At 47.9% G+C, this 17,780-nt stretch overlaps 1 protein-coding gene across 1 annotated transcript in view; it reads left to right on the top strand.

The window, feature by feature from the left end:
* The window catches only part of LOC144110411 (uncharacterized), a 19,582-nt gene extending 15,404 nt beyond the window's left edge, over positions 1-4,178 (top strand). The window contains exon 3 of the mRNA XM_077643269.1: positions 3,955-4,178. Within this exon, the coding sequence (XP_077499395.1) occupies positions 3,955-4,131 (177 nt within the window). The 3' untranslated portion in view covers positions 4,132-4,178. The remainder of the gene's footprint in view (positions 1-3,954) is intronic.
* Positions 4,179-17,780: the final 13,602 nt, after the last annotated feature.

Genomic DNA, 17,780 nt, shown 5'->3' with positions numbered 1-17,780 from the left:
ATATATATATATATATATATATATATATATATATATATATATATATATATATATATATATATACATGCAGGACTTAGAACCAGCGAAGAAAAAAAAAGTATGCAATGGAATGTGCAGTAAGACAGGTGCTATATCTGAAATAGTTTTGATGTGAGAAATGAACATGTATCTGTGTTAACTCGTCGCAGACTATTTATACATATGAAGATTACAATTCAACGCACAGAAAATGAGAGAAACATATCTAGCAGGAAAACAAAAAAAAATCGCGTCAACAGCTCCAAAGGGTCAAATATAATCGGGTGTACACAAGTTCACATAATAGAAGCAGGAAAATAGACGATGATAAAAAGATACAATACATCCGCAATACAAAAGCAGTTTGTGTCGGAGAAACATAATTAAACTCATATGTCTTCAAGAATAAGGTATTTCTGCCACTTGTATTTGCTAAGGTTATGTATATCTATATTTTTATTTTGTAGGAAATTCAAATATGTAGGCATGTGGTACTGCAGCATGTGCCGACCCTGATTCGTGCGGGAAGAAGGTATAGACCAGTGTTCTCTGTTTTTTAATATGTAGGGCACTTCTAAAGGTCGATGTAAATTACATAAGTTGAGGAAAGTTTCGTTGTTAGTTTGAACACTGTGTTTGTACTTCATAATGAGGTTAAGTTTATGTATGTGGTGTATGGGGAGTACATTAAACGAAGCAAAAAGTTTTCTTGTATGGGCGTCATATGAGGCATTTGCTACATGACGATCGCAGGTCGATGATCGCCTGATGCTCATTAAGGAAATCCATACCCAAGATCACTTCGCGGGAGCATTGCGGTAGCACAACAAAGGTCGCAGGATAGGTATGTCCTTTGACAGTCACTCGCGCTGTGCATCGTCCTGATGGCGTAATGAGGTGGCCCCCAGCGGTGCGAATTTTTGGGCCGTCCCAAGCCGTTGGGACTTTTCTGACCTGCGCAGCGAATGTTCCATTCATCACCGAGTAATCGGCTCCTGTGTCGACTAGAGCGGTAACTTTCCGGCCGTCGATAGTCACTTCTAGGTCGGAGGTCCTGGCTCTTGCATTGCATGTCGCTCTCGGCGTCGGGTCACGGCTTGGTCGCGTATGCGAGTCACGGGTTGGGCGTGTGGTCGAAGCTCCTCTGGGTGGCGGCGTCGATTTCAAGGTAGCTTGCGTCGTGGTCGAGGTTCTCATTGTGTGCGGCGTCGGTGCAGCGAGTGTCGGTTCTTCATGCGGCGTCGCGGGTGCAGCGTCTTCATGGGGCGTGGTCGGTGGAGGATCTTCGGCGTTTAGCTCGTGAGCAACCTCACCTCCAGAGGTTGCTGCCTTTAGTTTCCCCTACGCGACCTTCCTCGTACCGCGGCTGCGTAGCTGCGGCGTGGCGACTCAAAGCGCGAGGTTGACGGCGATGGTGAGCGCGAAAAGCGGTTCGGCGTGTACTCTTCTCGACGCAGGTACTCGTCGATTTTGTGCGGACGTTGTCCGAAGCGTGGTCGTGGGGCGTTAACGGCAAATCCTCGAAGACCGATACGTCGGTACGGGCAGTGACGAAGAATATGGCCGGCCTCACCGCAATAGAAGCACAACGGCCGGTTGTCGGAAGTCCTCCAGGCGTCGCATTTCCTGGGGCTTGAGCGTCGGTCATAGGCTGGGCGGGCGGGGGCTGGGAGGCGGCGTTGTGGAACGATTGGCTCATCTCGGGGAGGACGTGGGGGTGGTCGCTGGGGCTGAGCAGTACTTACTGCAGCGGCGTAGGTCATGGCCTGGGGTTCTGTGGCCGTCGGGGTGCCAAGTGCCTGTTGCACTTCTTCCCGTACCACATCCATCAGAGGCGCTGCTTCCGGCGGTGGGGAGGGTGGCAGTAATCGGCGTAGCTCCTCTTGGACGATGTCGCGAATAACTTCCAGCAAGCTGTCGCTGGTGGTGGCCGTCGTGTCCGATCGGATTGCACAAGCAGAGGAAGGGCGATTGTACTGCCGATCTTGGACTTGGAGGGTCTTCTCAATCGTGCAGACTTCTTGCATGAATTCCTCGACTGTTTTTGGCGGCTGGCGGACGAGGCTGCCAAAGAGTGGTTCTTTTACGCCACGCATTAAATCTGAACTTTCTTTTCCTCGGTCATCTCGGGGTCGGCGCGGCAAAATAGGCGCTTCATCTCCGCGACGTAACCGCGGACGGGCTCATTCGGAAGCTGGATTCTGGACTCGAGGAGTCGTTCGGCTTTTTCTTTCCTCACGACACTGGTGAATACCTTCAATAGTTCTTTTTTGAATAGGTCCCATGTCGTGAGGGACGACTCGTAGTTTTCGTACCACGTGCGTGCGGGGCTATGCAATGAGAAGAACATGTGTCCAATTTTTGCCGCTCATCCCACTTGTTGAATGACGCCACGCACTCAAATTGATCCAACCATTCTTCAGGGTCTTCGCCTAGGGATCCATTGAAAGTTGGCGGCACCCGCGGCTGCTTCAGTATGATCGGTGTCTACATCTTCGGCGAGGTTGCGGTGCTTGTAGCAGCGTCTTTTCGCTGTTTGGTGCGGTCCGGCAGTTTCCCGAACTCAGGCTCCTCTCCCTGAAGACGTCGACTGGCTCGCTGAGCTGCAGGCTCGTCCTCAGGTGCGAAGCGCTGAGGACTGACTTCGCGACTTGAAGGGCATCCGGAACATGGAAGGCTACCCCGCACCTCCACCAGATGTCACGTAGTGGTGACGGCAGTCGAAGCAGCGATGAAGACGGAGAAAAGGATCTTTTAAAATAAAACTGTTTATTGGGCTGACTTGCACCCAAAATGAACTGAATCACTCGGCGGCGGCGAAGAGACAAGCGTGCTCAGCGGTCGTCGAACAGAATGCCGGCCGCTGTCGGCCGGGCTCAATTTAAAGCTGATAGCGAACATTCGAGATAAAGGGCGCAAAGTTCCTAGAACATTCCGGAACAACGTAGAATCAGCTTTGCCTGGCTGCGATCAATCGAGATAAATCTAGTCGCGTCTTGCGTCGCAAACAAAGCGATAAGGTGGTGTCGCGGCAGATTTGAAAAACGAACAAACACTGCAAATATTGGCGGCAATATAGGCTGACGTATTGGACTACGCAACGACAGGGGTACTGTCGACTGGGAGATCGAAGCCGGAAGAATAGCTTTATGTGCAGATTCCTTTACAACGCATGTAATGTTTCAATTTAGAACTGACTGAGAGCGGGGAGAGAGAGGCTTGCAAGCATTCTGCAGGAGCACTGAAACTTTTTCTTTCCATGTTCTCTGTATTACTGGCATCAGAAAACTGTCGCAATGCCACTGAGTTTTTTTTTTTTACCTCTGGAGTGCAGAAACATCCGCGCAACAGCTAAGATAAGATTTACAAGCAAACTGTAACAGCAACGTCTGCATGTGCCAGCGAAGCACTGATGCTTCGGTGCAAATGATGCAGTTCCGCGCGTGGTGGTCCCTCTTGGACTAGTTCCCGGCGCCACCGCAGCGTGACGTCGGTTTCAAGAAAATCGGCGATAAACGAGGCAACCATTCCAAAACGAAACCTAATGACGCAGTTAAATGCGATGACTTTTGAACTGCTGTCACGTCGCTTTACTGATTAGCGAGTCTGCTGCCAAACCACCAAAAGCTAAAGCACCTACAAAAGTGCTCGTGCTTTCCACGCAATGAACGATTGTATGGTATACAGGGGAGCGTAGTCTCTGCCTCAGAAGCTACTTGGATGATGGATATTGATTTCAGCATATGAATGCATCAATAATGGTGCCGACTAGTGATGCTTCTTCTTTGCCCCTGCGGTCACATGAAGCTGTGTAAAAAAATTTTTGTGCGTCGTGCACTTGCTGAAGCAAACATTTCGTTATAGATTACCGTTGCAATAATTTTTTAAAACGTTCCACCTGCAAATTCTGACCAGAGACTTTTCTTTTTGGATCAGTGCAATCCGCTGCTAAGGGGAATGGACTGCCCGGCTGGCTGTCTCTGCTTCCCGGAGACAAATAGGCTTTGGAGTGGCACGTGCCTGGACCCCATCCAACCGATCCCTCCGGGCCACGGTCCTAGGCTCCATGTACACATACTACCACAGCGACGTCGGAGAGCCGTAGGCTCTTAACCCGTTGTTGTGAAATTATTACGCATTGCGAAAAGAATATTCAAATGTTCAGTACTTTAATAAAACACGATAAGATTGCAAAGAAAAAATTCTATCTTTTGTGCTGAACAATTACGGAGTTTCTCGAAAGTCCTGTTTGTTAAATCTACTCACGGCACCAAGTTCTTAAGCGATGCGGCTGGGGAAAAAATTGAGCTCGGCGTAACGACGTAAGGCATCTGCCTGGAATCTCAATTGCTTTAAGGTGCCTTGTATTCCCTAACAAGACAGGGGGTGAGTTCGCAAAAAAAAAAACGGCATAATAAATTCTTTGCAGAGCACAAGTCGGCCGCAGGTTCTCGCTGCCGAGAGTGCAAATATAAACTCATTACAGCTATGAGGGTTTGAATTATGTTTGTTCTGACTGATTTTTCACAATCAAAAGCTTAAATTCTTGCATAAAAGCAGCGATCATGACGTATGTAAAGCTTTCATGGAGTTAAATCAAGAAACGAAATTACACGTTCATCGGCGCTGCCCTAAAATAAGAGAGTGCTCACCTTCAAAAATCTACCCCGCGAATTTCTTTTGGCCGCCTTAACATGACGAAACGAGGCGTGTCTGAGAATAATCCGAAAATTAGAGGCTGATTTTCGCAGTAGACTTGAGCCAAGCAGTACAAAGGCAGGATCAGCTGCATGTTTATGAAGAAATAACCTAAAAAAATGACGTTAGCTGGTGTGTTGGTGATCTGCTCTATTAAAAACAAAAAGTTGCAAGATGTGCTGGCGTCTTCCCGTTTACTGTATTTAGCATGCACAAACATACTGCATTCCGACGTCGCAACTGTGGATCATTACTACAAAGGCGGTCGGGGAGGATTTGGCAATGAAGACATAGCGAACGAAAAGCTCAAAATTGAGAAAATACTAAAATTGCAATCCTACGTTCCTGTTCCCGTTATTTGTATGCGGATGACTGTATTTCTGATGCTATATCAAATGGCGACTGGCCACACAACGCGTGTTCCGCGCTGACATCCGGCGAATGTAGCGGCAGGTCTACTGGCAGTAGCTGTGTAAGCAGGCGGGATGGCAGGGCTCAATATACCAGATTTTTGTAAATTCGCGCGCGTTGCTTGGCTCAATATGGAAAACCCGACCGTCATCAGAAATCCGTGGCCGAAACACGGCGCGCAACTGGCGTCATCAACCCTCCTGGAGCAATAGGCCTCCGGCGGTGCCACCGCTCCATTCGGTCATTCCTGCTCCTATAGGTGGCACGGCGGCTGTGCGACAAGGCGGACGAGGCGGTGATGGCGCCGATGCCATAGCGTGCATCTCTATAGAAGTAAAGCGGCTTCCTGACGTTGTGGCACCTTTCGCGCGATTTTTAGTCTATATAAGCAGAAGTAAATGTTTGGTTGTTAATAAGATCCTATCCTTAAGTTTGGCTGCATTACAGGCTCGAAATAAATTTTTATTGATATGCGCATGGAATCGCCTGTTCGTAAGTGCCGCAAAACCTCTGTTGAAACTTGCGAACTCAGCATAGTAAAGTGCGACAAACACTTTGAAATGTGATTTTTCGCGCGTTCACTTTCTTGTTCTTTCGGCACTTACCCGAAAGCCGAGAGAAACTACTTTAATAACCCAGAAAGTCTGCCGCTATATTTGGTGCCTACATGAGTGCAGCCCTTACCCGCATATATACGGTTATGTGTAGTGCTTGCGCGCTGATCTTATAAAGACGCAATTGAAAAGAAAATCAACAGTTGGTAACAGTGGCCAAGGTCCGTACGTGGCGTAAAATAACTGCCCTTAGCAATTACACCAGCGACCAAAATCAACCTTTTAATTTTGGGCAGCCTCAAACAAGCCAGAATGATCAAAATCCTTGAGCCTACAATTTCGACTCGTGATTGGCTGCTTGTTTAGGTAAACAGAAAAATTTTACCAGGGGTCTATATTTTCTCACGAAGAAATTCTGATCGGTGCTCCGTAATGTGGGCGGAACTTTACTGCAGACTTGATTGTGTCCTACTATAGTCCACCTGCAGCGTACGTTGGTCACATATATGCGGTAATAGAAAATTCAATGTAGCTGTTCTTTGAAGCGACAGCAAAGGGGTCATTCGAGCTTCGTAATACTGTGGAAATTAGCGCTCAAAATGTGTTTTTGACTAGCGGCGGAAAACGCTGTGATGGGGTGAGCAGACAGCAGTTGCCAAGAAGCGTTTGCGGTTATTCATCCGCATTGCGGATTATATTCGAGAAATGAAGGTATAATTGTGAAGTTCTTGCCATTCATATCGCTATTTAGCAATCACGTTGTGGCCAGAAAGCAGTGTTTAATCTAGACCAGAATTGACTGAAGCTTGATGAAAAACCTAAGTTTTCTGCAAACGTCCACCTTAAAATATAACCAATACTTCATATCAGCTCATTGTATAAGCACTGCACTGTTTTCATGCAGATGTAATACGCTACATTGGTCGAATGAACAAAACTCCGAACAGGAATGCATTGACGACACGATGTCGTGGCGTCAACAGAGTACGCCGCTGAGACGGGTCATTGGGCTGAAACTCTGTACCAACCTGCGGAATGCGCTTCATGACTGCTTTATCAACTCTTTAAATGTTAGCAGAAACAGCGCAGCTCATAACCGAAAACCCGAAACACATGTAGTGGTTGCCCGCCGCGGTGGCTCAGTGGTTACGGCGCACGGCTACTGATCCGGAGTGCCCGGGTTCGAACCCGACCGCGGCGGCCACGTTTCGATGGAGGCGAAACGCAAAGGCAGCCCGCCCCTCCCCCCCCCCCCCCCCCCCCGCAGGTGGTTCTAGGTTATTCCGCAGCCCTCCACTACTGCACCTTTCTTCCGTGATTATCTTGGTCCCACCTTTATCCCTTCCCTTAAGGCGCGGTTCAGGTGTCCGCCGAAATGTGAGACAGATACTGGGCCATTTCCTTTCCCTTGAAACCAGTTTTACTACCCGCCGCGGTGGCTCAGTGGTTAGGCGCTCGGCTACTGATCCGGAGCTCGCGGGTTCGAAACCAACCGCGGCGCCTGCGTTTTTATGGAGGAAAAACGCTAAGGTGCCCGGGTGCTCTGCGATGTAAGTGCACGTTAAAGATCCCCAGGTGGTCGAAATTATTCCGGAGCCCTCCACTACGGCACGTCTTTCTTCTTTCATTCCCCCCTTTATCATTTCCCTTACGGCGCGGTTCAGGTGTCCAACGATATATGAGACAGATACTGCGCCATTTCATTTCCCCAAAAACCAATTATTATTATTAGAAACGCTGGATTAGCTTTCAGAATACGCCTTAACAAAAATGACAACTTTCAAATTCGGTAGATTAAAAAGTAACAAAAACAGAGCCCATTTCAATTCGAACTGGGCCCATTCCAGCACCTATGTTTGTGCACGAACAACAATGAGCATATTAAGTGAACGTGTACATTGATTTCTTTCTTCTTTCCTCAGGCAGCTCTGCTCTGAAGAATCTAGAAAATATTTTGACGCCTATTTAGTGAGTTGTAAGCTGGAACCAGAAGTCTTGTCGTGACTACGCCATGCAAGATAAGTGTGTTTCTATCACGGTGCGCCACCTTAAACGTCATTTTCGCCGCACGTTTGAATCCGACACGACACGCCGGCCGGCGCGTGCCATCGCTTCCTTTCAAAAGGATGTTTAACCGTATTTGCACTACTGGAGTGGTGCAGCCACAAAGAACACGTGACCGTGTCTTGAGCGCGGAGTTCGAGACCGGCGTCTTGGCGTGCATCAACTGGAAGCCACAGGAGAGTGGTAGAGGAGCCACTGACGCATCTGAAGCCAGTGTTCCATCAGTTTAGAAAGTCCTGTCAAAGCAACAGCTTTATCCCTTCCAAGCATGTCTGCATCAATGGCGCACCGACAGCGACTTCTAGCGGAGGCTATACTTATACAACTGGTGCCTCATCCAGAGCGACCGCGATGAAGACTTCTGGAACAATGTACTATGGAGCAACGAAGCGTAGTTCGTCAGAGATGCGGTACTAAAGTTGCACAAGCGCAATACTGGTCAGTCGGCAACTGGCACTGGCTACGAGCGCAAAATAATAAGGAGCGATGGTCTGCAAAGGTGTCACGTTGGATTTGAATTTTTTGTGGCCGTATCGTTGGGCATTACCATTTTGAAGGGTGTGCTAGCAGACCTCACATCGGAGTTCCCTCTCAGTATTGTGCGTTAGATGTGGCATCAACACGACAAAGCGCCACCACATTCGTTTCCCGCCGCTCTGCGTTCTCTTGGCAAAACTTTTTTTTTTCGGTGGAATTAGGCGCGGCGGGCTAGTTGCACGGCCCCGAGAACCCACATTTTATCCCCGTGGACTTTTTTCTTTGGGAGCATGTAAAAAATGAGGTGTGGCACACAGCGTCCACAAGACCGCAGGATCTTAAGGAGAGAATAACCACAGCACTGGCTGAAGACCCAGAGGACGATTTCGCGTTCTGCACGTGCAGTAAATGATCGTGCGCAGATATGTATATTTTCATTTGCTGTGAGCCCCCTCATGGTGCCTTCAGAAATAGTTTCACGATTGAGATCACAGTGCTGCATTTTCTTGCGGTCTGCGAAATCGGTGCCTGAATTCTGTAGTATGCCACCCGTGGCAAGGGGCATGACACCGCACCAGCAACGATGAGCTCACAACTGTTCGTTTTCCAAGTCAGTTACATGAAATCTGCAGCACGTATTAAAAACAGTGATTGCTGCCAGGAGAGCTTATTGATGTTTCCAAGCGGTTTTTATCTAGCTGCTCTGCTAGAGGAAGTGAAACGGTGTATAGAGAAGGAGACTGCAGCAGAGAATACCGGGGGCACTTAACAAGGATGAAAACAGAAGCGGCATCTTCGAAGGTAGACTAGCCGTTTGACGTCAATGGCTGCTACGTCAGCAGGCTGGTTTCTTGTACCGCTTCTAGCCGCTATCTGTGCCACTTCGTCCCATTCACGCCCGAGTATGGCTTTGTTTTGCTGCGCTGAGGTCTTCGCGTCCGTTTTATTGTAGCCATTGCATTGCGCTCTTGGGAGTCTTGACCACGTGCTCTGCTTCGCCGCTATCTTCCATGTTCGTGCTTCTTTGAAAGCGTTGGTTTGGTCGCAAAAAAACCGCCATCTTTTAGCTGACTGCCGATGTGTAGGCCATGGTTCGCGGACCCTGTTCCCTGGAGGGCGAGGCCTTCAGAATCAAACTTAAAACCCATGCTTCTGAGAACTCGTCGATATGCTTTCCCTCCGTTGCAGATTGATCAACTGGCGGCACTCAATATTTTCATGCTGGAAATGCTTGTGCATTTCATCTCTGTTCTGACGATGATGTTTCTGCTGTCGCGGTGACGACGCCATTTGTAAAGACGCCATTTGGTCACTGTACGAGGTGGGAAAAGCTAATGGAAAGCACTCGAATTCATCTTTTTCACCTACAACATTTTGAAGGATATTACTATTTAAGGAAGTTTAAAACGTGCAACTCTTTTTAATGTCCACAGCCTCAATTTAATCACAATGCTGCGCCTTAAGACAAGAAATATAAATTTTATTAATAATTTTACTTCTATAGTCGTGTTTTACTGACACACTATCACGCAAAAAATGTCCGCCTTGCACTGCAATCTACCTGTGCTGGCACCACCGAAGCCCCAGTCAAGGCGCTTTGGTGGAGCCAGCATATCGCAGACAAAGCATATGTCGTTTTCTGCTTCGCTTTTACCAGAAATATTCGATGGTTCATAGAGAGTCTAGCAACGTTGAAGCGAGCATTTTCCTGCAGTCGAGTGTCCAATGTTACAAATTTGTGTAGCGCTTGCAAACAAGCAAGAGCCAATTCCTTAATCTCTTTTCCTCGAACAGTGCAATCTGTTCCTGCTGTCACGGGACTGTCCGGCTGGCTGCCTGTGCTTCCCGGAGGTCCGTCGACGTTGGAGAGGAACGTGCCTCGACCCTATACCCGTCAGCTGCCTCCGGGCTTCGGTCCCAGGCTCGTCTCCCACATACAACCAAAGACGCGTGTCAGGCGCCTGGGCTCCTCTTAACCGCTTTTAGCAGCGGACTACAATCAGTTGCGGGGAAGGTTTCTCAATTTTATGTTATACAAGCCAAGGAGCGTCAGCAGAGTGCACAGCACATTCTGAAGCCTTGAGACAGATAACTGTGTGACTTCTGTTGTGCCCTCATATGCATGTAGAAGTTGTGCCTGAATACTGCTTTCCGGATATTACTTGTGCTTGGCCGCCGCAGTGGCTGAATGGTTATGGCGCTCGGCTGCTGGCACGAAATACGCGGTTTCGATCCCGGCCGCGGTGGTCGAATTTCGATGGAGGAGAAATTGTAAATACCCGTGTACTGTGCGATGTCAGTGCACATTGAAGAACCCCAGGTGGTCGAAAATTGAGTCCTTCACTACGGCGGCCCTCATAGCCTGAGTCGCTCTGGGACGTTAAAAAGCAGTAAACTTTTAGTTGTGCTTGTTTTGAATTATTTTCCTTACTCAAAAGACCCCTTATCAGCAAATTTGGTTAAAGCTCGCAGATTTCTGGCCTTCCAGATTTCATGGTTGGAAAACACCCACACACCAGAGAAGAGCCTCCTCTTAAAAGAAGGAGGCGCACAGATTGAAAACAATTATCTGCGCCTAAATTTACACGCCTGAAATGCCTTGTCGCTATGTGTCTTGTAATAAAGGTATCCAAAACTACGAGGAACTTTTCATGGTAGAGTACATAACTACAGTAACCTAAATTGCGACCAAATATACTCCCTGTACCTAAGGAACAGCGTTAGAAAAAGGATATTCGACTTTTTAAAAGCCAACTTGCCATTACCTGGACCATTGCTTATGTGCTTCGTTGTAAATAATTTATTCCTTACATGTGACGGCATCCTTTTAGTGCGGAAGCCCTACTTCATGAAGTCTAACCGGCTAAACGAGTTTGTGTGAAGCTTCACCCTGAGGGTGACCTTGGCGAAAGCGTAAAATTAAATGAATAAAAGAAATACTGCCGCGACCGGAATTCTAACCCCTGGTTGCGCGAACAGATCAGCTTCGCTGGCCACTGCACGAGAGCACTATGCTATCGCTGCAGCCGAGGACGCCCCGTGTTAAACTGCAACACATTGTCGCGCTGTGCACTGCATATCGCCGTCTTTTATCAACTAATGCTACTACGGAGCTAATATACACACTTTGGCGCTCTGCATTCTACGTTGTCAACTTCAACTAACACACCTGTAGGGAAGAGATGATCACGCGGCAATGACAAAGACGACGAGGCTATTCAGGCGGCCGATTGACTCTCGTGCCGAAGAACTGCGCCTTACATGTGACGCTGTCTCTTACCCTGCTGCTTCATCGATTACTTGTGCAAAAGTCTTCGCCGCAGGCGCTTCCCGCCTCCCAATAAACCGCCCTTCACCACAATCAAACTAATACCGTCGTCAGCAAAGTAACAAAGCAAAGCAAAACCCAGCAAAGCAAAACCGTGCATGAGTAAACAAGTCTAAACACATGCTTTCGGACGTCTACTTGGTTTAAACCACATATTGTGTTCTTTTTTTTTGTAACAGTGATGCGTCGCTGAAGGCGTGCTTTATAGGAGGTATAAGAAATAAAAGAATCATCAAGAATTGTGCCTCTCGGAAACGACTTTGTGTCTGCTTCTAGAATAACTTACCTTGAAGTTTTCATAGCAGGCGAGGGACGAAACCTTGAACCCCTGAGGTACGATGGGTGGGTATTATGTCACACCTTTCGGGACCAGCATCAGGGAAAAGCGGACTGTCGAGGCTCGGTTAAGCCTTCCCGTATTGCGTCATGCGTTCCTAGCAATGCGGAATGCAAAGTACAACCAAGACTGACGACATTTGTGTGGTTTCGGTCTCCCACCCCGCTGAGCGAGCACTGAAGTAAGCGGGCCTGATATACGCGTGTGCTTGGGACGCTTCCGCTTCTTCTAGGAAGAGCGACGAGCCCCTCTAAGGCCAGTAACGCAACATGGTGCACTTGTCGCAGCAGCTTGCATGTTGGCTCTCCTTGGAATCTTCAGTTTGAAATGTTGGTGGTCGCTAACTGCGGGACACTCTAAAGTGCAGCCGTGTCAAGAACTAGCTACCAGCAGGTGTGCCCGAGGTGCGTACAGTTTCGACCCAGTTAGCGTGAACTCGTTACGACGTGGATATCGCTACTATAAGAACTGTCTGACAGAGCCGTGGGGAGCTTTTACTCTTGCGAAGTGCGAAACCTGGATCAGATTTCCTTGGCCCACACGACGTCATCGGGTTACCTTCAAATCGTCTGCATTACCTTCTTTCTGGTCAGCACGTAACCCCTCTATAAATTTGCAAGTACGGTGCCAGAAACAAAATGCGCTTACTTAAGCCTTCGGGCTTCTTTTTTCGCGCTGTTTTACTTATGTAAGAATAGACCAATTAGCGCTGCGAAAAGTTTTACGAAATACGCTTTGTGCAGATTCCGATATTTCAAACAATGCGCTTGCTGTATTCTGGCCAACGGCAAGTGGTAATAGCTGTGTAGCTACCAAACACGCCTCGTCAGCCGTACTTAAAATTTGGCCCTAGCTCAATCTTAGAATGTAATAGCCATTTTAAAATGCTCCAGGATACGCGCTCTAAACACTGCCGCTATCAAGCGTAGATGCGGCCGGGATTCAACATTATCTACTGTAATCATTGTTGTATTCATAAAGGGTTGTAAACATTCGTAGATGGTCGTTCTGCAGAGATATTTTACAGTTCAGAGAGCTCCGATTTTTAGCAGTTTAATACCAGCGCTGTATAGAGAGACTCGAAGATAATAACCTTACGACTGGATAACAAGAAAGCAAGAGAGAATTCATCACAGACCAAATAAATAATATGTATGTGCAATACCATAAAGCGGACATAAATCAAATCGTTGACGTGAGCCGCGTGAGGCCCGTCACGAGAGAGAAAAAGTAATTTAACTAATAGAAAGATGCCACGTCGGCCGGCAGTAAGGTGACCCTGGCCTGCTATTCCACAAGGCCACAAGGCCAGTCAACACCATCCGTGCGCAGGTGGGGGTAGGGTAGAGGACAGATAACTGTGGGGCAGCCGCAAAGGAGATGTTCAAAGCTCGTGTAGAGCTAGCGGCAATTCGGACAGGAGGAATCAAAGCGGAAACGGTATAGGAATAGCTGGGCCAAGGTGATAGACTGCATTAATTTGCGTAGCTCTAAGCTTTTAAATCTGCGAGTCGGTGATCGGAGTTGTGATGGAAGTAATTGCTGCACTGTGTGTTGCTGGCGTTTGTAACTCTCCTTGAGTGCCATTTAAAAATGTGCCCCGTACGAAACTGACGGGTAAAGCTAGGAGATCACCGGCATCCGCACAAGGGTCACAGGCTCGCTGATGGTTCACATCATTGGGTTATTCCTCCGTTGCCTGGAACCCATAGCACAATGACCGAGGCAGGGGAAAGTGAGAAAGCGCGGCAGGGGTTTTCGCGCAAGTTTTCGGGAATGCAGCGCGTGCAAATTGCAAGTTTTTCTACAGTCAGTGTTTATTTCACTTCCCCTGCCTTCATTCGAATGATGAGATGTGACGGGTTGAGCCTGGGGACTGAACTGTTGAAATATTGTGTACGTATGCTCCGTGGAGCCCTGGCGCTACAGATTAGGCGGATTTATGACGCTGGCAACCCTGAACCCATTATTTGCGTTGTGGCTAAGGTATGCTTAGGAAGAAAAGAGTGGCACACGAGAAGAAAAACCACAGCAATGTAGCTGTAAACCCACGTGTACATCAGACGGGACATACTCTGAAAATAATCGGAAAGCGAGTAAGCGTTTAAGTTGCCTTCTCTGCACCGTTAAAATTATCACTTTTATGTAAGAAAACAAACTTAGCCGCAACTAGAGAGACCGCTTGCGGTATTAATCATCAAAAGCGCTTCGTCAATTCTCAAAAGGGTGCTGTATATCGCGCCTTTGTCGAGCGGCCGCGGATATATCGGACGGACAGGCGGATGTGTGAACAGAAGATTGAGTGAACACACTAACAACGTAAATAAAGGAAACTAGGGTCAGCTTAGCCTGCACAGTCGTAAATGAGGTAAAATCTGTGGACTTCGGCGCCAAAAAAAAGTCAAGCGTGCCAGCATTTAATCAATGCACGATTGACAGTACCCATATGGATCAGGGAGTCAGGAAAATAATCGAGGCGGTGAAGACTGCGCATGTGGGGGATAAGTGTGTGAACATGCCATCGGTTGTTTTGAGCCAGGAGGAAATCATTTTTAGATCGTTGGAATTGGGTTCCTGGTGCTATGGTTTGGCATCATAACGAGTGTTGTTTCCCTTTTGATCTTTCCCCCTTTTCTCGGATTTCACTCTTGTTGGTGTATATAATATACGTGGCACGTTTGGTGAAATAAAGAACTGGGAGTCAGCGCTCTTTACTCTTGTGTCCTATCCCGCCCCTTCTTTCTAACTGCGCTGCCACTGAACTCATGTTTAACCACCTAACCCAATAAGCATCATTCTTGACACACAGAGCCAATGTTTTTTTCTTTTTCAGATTTCACTCGCCGGTAACTGTGTCAAAGAAATCAACTGGAAAATATTTCAGGTGTAGAAATTTTGTTGATTCCAATGAAAGCAGTTGGTGCAATAAATGTGAAGTTAAAAATGGCGGTACTGATTGAATTCATTTCAGTTGTAAGAAATAAATTTAACAACCCGCCCTTTTCATTTGTTGTACGGCGTGCACATCGATATATATTATCGAATGTCACAAGGTTAAATGAAGAGCCATTGTAGATTTCATCCAGCGCCACATCGGTAATAGTGCAATTATTATTTTTCACGATACTATAAACGAATAGGCACTCTATAAAAGAATAGCAGCCCCTCAAGTTTAACTAGGGTGGTTTTCGTCTCCTCGGGACTTTTCATGTTGACACGAGCAAACGAGACGCCGCATGTTCTGGCACGCCCTCAAAGGCACGTGCAGGCTGTGCGATGCACTTAACAGAGAAGGAGCAGAATTTGGTTGCAATATAGCCTTTGGTCTGCGGCACCTTAGTGGAATTCACTAAATGCATTAGACAACTTTGCGCCCGCTTAGATTTCCTCATCAAGTCTACTCGCGATGCAACCTGCTGAATTTTCTCGCTAACTTAGTCGGTACAGCGGCTTTCCCAGCCCGGAGGTGATCACATTTACGTTTCCAAGATATTTACGGCTTTTCGCATCGCTAAAAAGACACCGGGTAAGCTATGTAGCTTTTGTTGCTAGAATATGAGTGCACTTGGGTGGAGGCTCACTATAAATTAACCGCAGTGGTTGCTCTTTAAGATGCTAGCGCATTTGAAAGCCTTATTTAGGACCGCATTACAGCCACCCATCTACGAAAACAAGAATATGGCGACATGTAATTGCAGGACAAAAATAAAGCTTAAAATAATGCCTCGATGATGCATAGCGTTACGATGCTCGTATTTCATGTGGCATATGGTTACATATCTGTCATTCAAGACGACGCGAACCTCTAAACCTTTGAATAAATAAAACGAGAATGGTGTGACACGAATTCGTTACAGAGCCAGGCTACCTGTGGAGTTTTATAAAGAGGGAACATTACTGATTCCATATACTCTATGTCGTGGGTCCTTGAATGTGCTTTTTTATTTTCACTTAGTTTTGTATCTTTCTTCAAAAAAAATTTAATTACGAGTGCTTGCCCTGCCCTAACTTTTTATAGCGCCGTGAGTGAAGCGTTTTCTTTACGCGACCCAAGTCCATGCTGCCAACGTGTCTTCGCCTTTTGCGCTCTGTTGTCAAAGCCATGTCCCCCTACTACCTTATTTTATACTGAATAATACATACAAAAAGTGCACCAGACGCTGCACAAAGTAGGGAAAAGAAATCTTGGGAAAGCAACGTTATTTATACGTCTCCTTTACGCATGCAGGGATGAGCGAAGAATCTGCTCGTTTTTCGAAATCATCTATACGCAAAGTACAACTTCTGCATCAGTTCCATGACGATGAAGTTAATTTATTCTGATACGGATTGGCCTTTGCCAAACTTCAAAGATTTATAATGCCGCGGCCTAGCCGTTCATGAAATAGGTTTTAATCTATGTTTTCCCGTTAACGCAGTCAACCAGTGAAATGAACTGCGCTCCTGCTTTCCCACTTTTTATCTTGATCGTTGTTTCAGAGTAAGTGCAACCTTTTTCGGCTGTTCAATTCTTGACTATCAAAAGCTGTGAACTCTCCGGGATATTTTGGGAAGCTTGAACAGGCCCGACGTACGCCTTCCAGAGTCTGAAAACTAAAACATCCAGCATATGTGCGGGGAAAATACAAGCCAGCTTCAGAAGAGCCCAGAGAGGATCGTGTACGATGTTCGCGGCGTGGGCCGCCTTATGAGCGATGGATGAAATCACCGTTTTTTTCGAAACGATGTAGTGGGGGCTGCTCAAGGCCCGGAAATTTCTACCTGCAGTCTGTGTAGACCAACAGGCAGAGAGACGGCCGGACGGACGGACGGACGAACAAACAGACAGACGGCCGGACAGACAGACAGACGGCCGGACAGACAGACAGACAGACAGACAGACAGACAGACAGACAGACAGACAGACAGACAGACAGACAGACAGACAGACAGACAGACAGACAGACAGACAGACAGACAGACAGACAGACAGACAGACAGACAGACAGACAGACAGACAGACAGACAGACAGACGGCCGGATGGACGGACGGACGAACAAAAAGACAGACAGACAGACAGGCAGACGGACAGACGGCCGGACGGACGGACGAACAGACAGACAGACGGACGGACGGACGGACGGACGGACAGACAGACAGACAGACGGACGGACAGACGGACGGACAGACGGCCGGACGGATGGACGAACAGACAGACAGACAGGCGGGCAGACGGCCGGACGGACGGACGGACGAACAGGCAGACAGACAGACGGACAGACGGCCGGACGGACGGACAAACGTACAGACAGACGGACTTACAGACAGACCGACGGACGGACGGACGGACGGGTGGATGGACAGACAGACAGACCGACGGACGGACGGACGGACGGGTGGATGGACAGACAGACAGACAGACAGACAGACAGACAGACAGACAGACAGACAGACAGACAGACAGACAGACAGACAGACAGACAGACAGACAGACAGACAGACAGACAGACAGACAGACAGACAGACAGGCAGGCAGGCAGGCAGGCAGGCAGGCAGGCAGGCAGGCAGACACAGACGGGTGAATGGGTGAGTCAGTGGGCGGGCATGCGGTGAGCAGACAGACAGGCAGGCAAGCAGGCAGGTAGGTAATGTGGAGCATTTAGGGACGCCATTAAACACCCTCTGGCACAGCAGTAAGCGGCCGCTTCCATCTTCAGCGGTCTACCACAGCCCTGACTGGGCGAAGCACAGCATTTGGCAACAGTAAGAAACCGAAGGAGTTTTGTTCACGGTCATGCTGGGTGTAACCTTATGCACCACCAGCGGTTCTAATGTGCTCAAGTGGGAAAGAACTCTCGTCCTCCTCCTGCCACTACCCGCTAGAGAAGTAACTCGAAGTGATGCTAAGAGAGC

Source organism: Amblyomma americanum, chromosome 11 (genome assembly GCF_052857255.1).
Source record: "Amblyomma americanum isolate KBUSLIRL-KWMA chromosome 11, ASM5285725v1, whole genome shotgun sequence".
Lineage (NCBI taxonomy): Eukaryota > Metazoa > Arthropoda > Arachnida > Ixodida > Ixodidae > Amblyomma > Amblyomma americanum.
The sequence above is the reverse complement of the archived record's forward strand: the minus strand, read 5'-3'. Positions and strand labels throughout refer to the sequence as shown.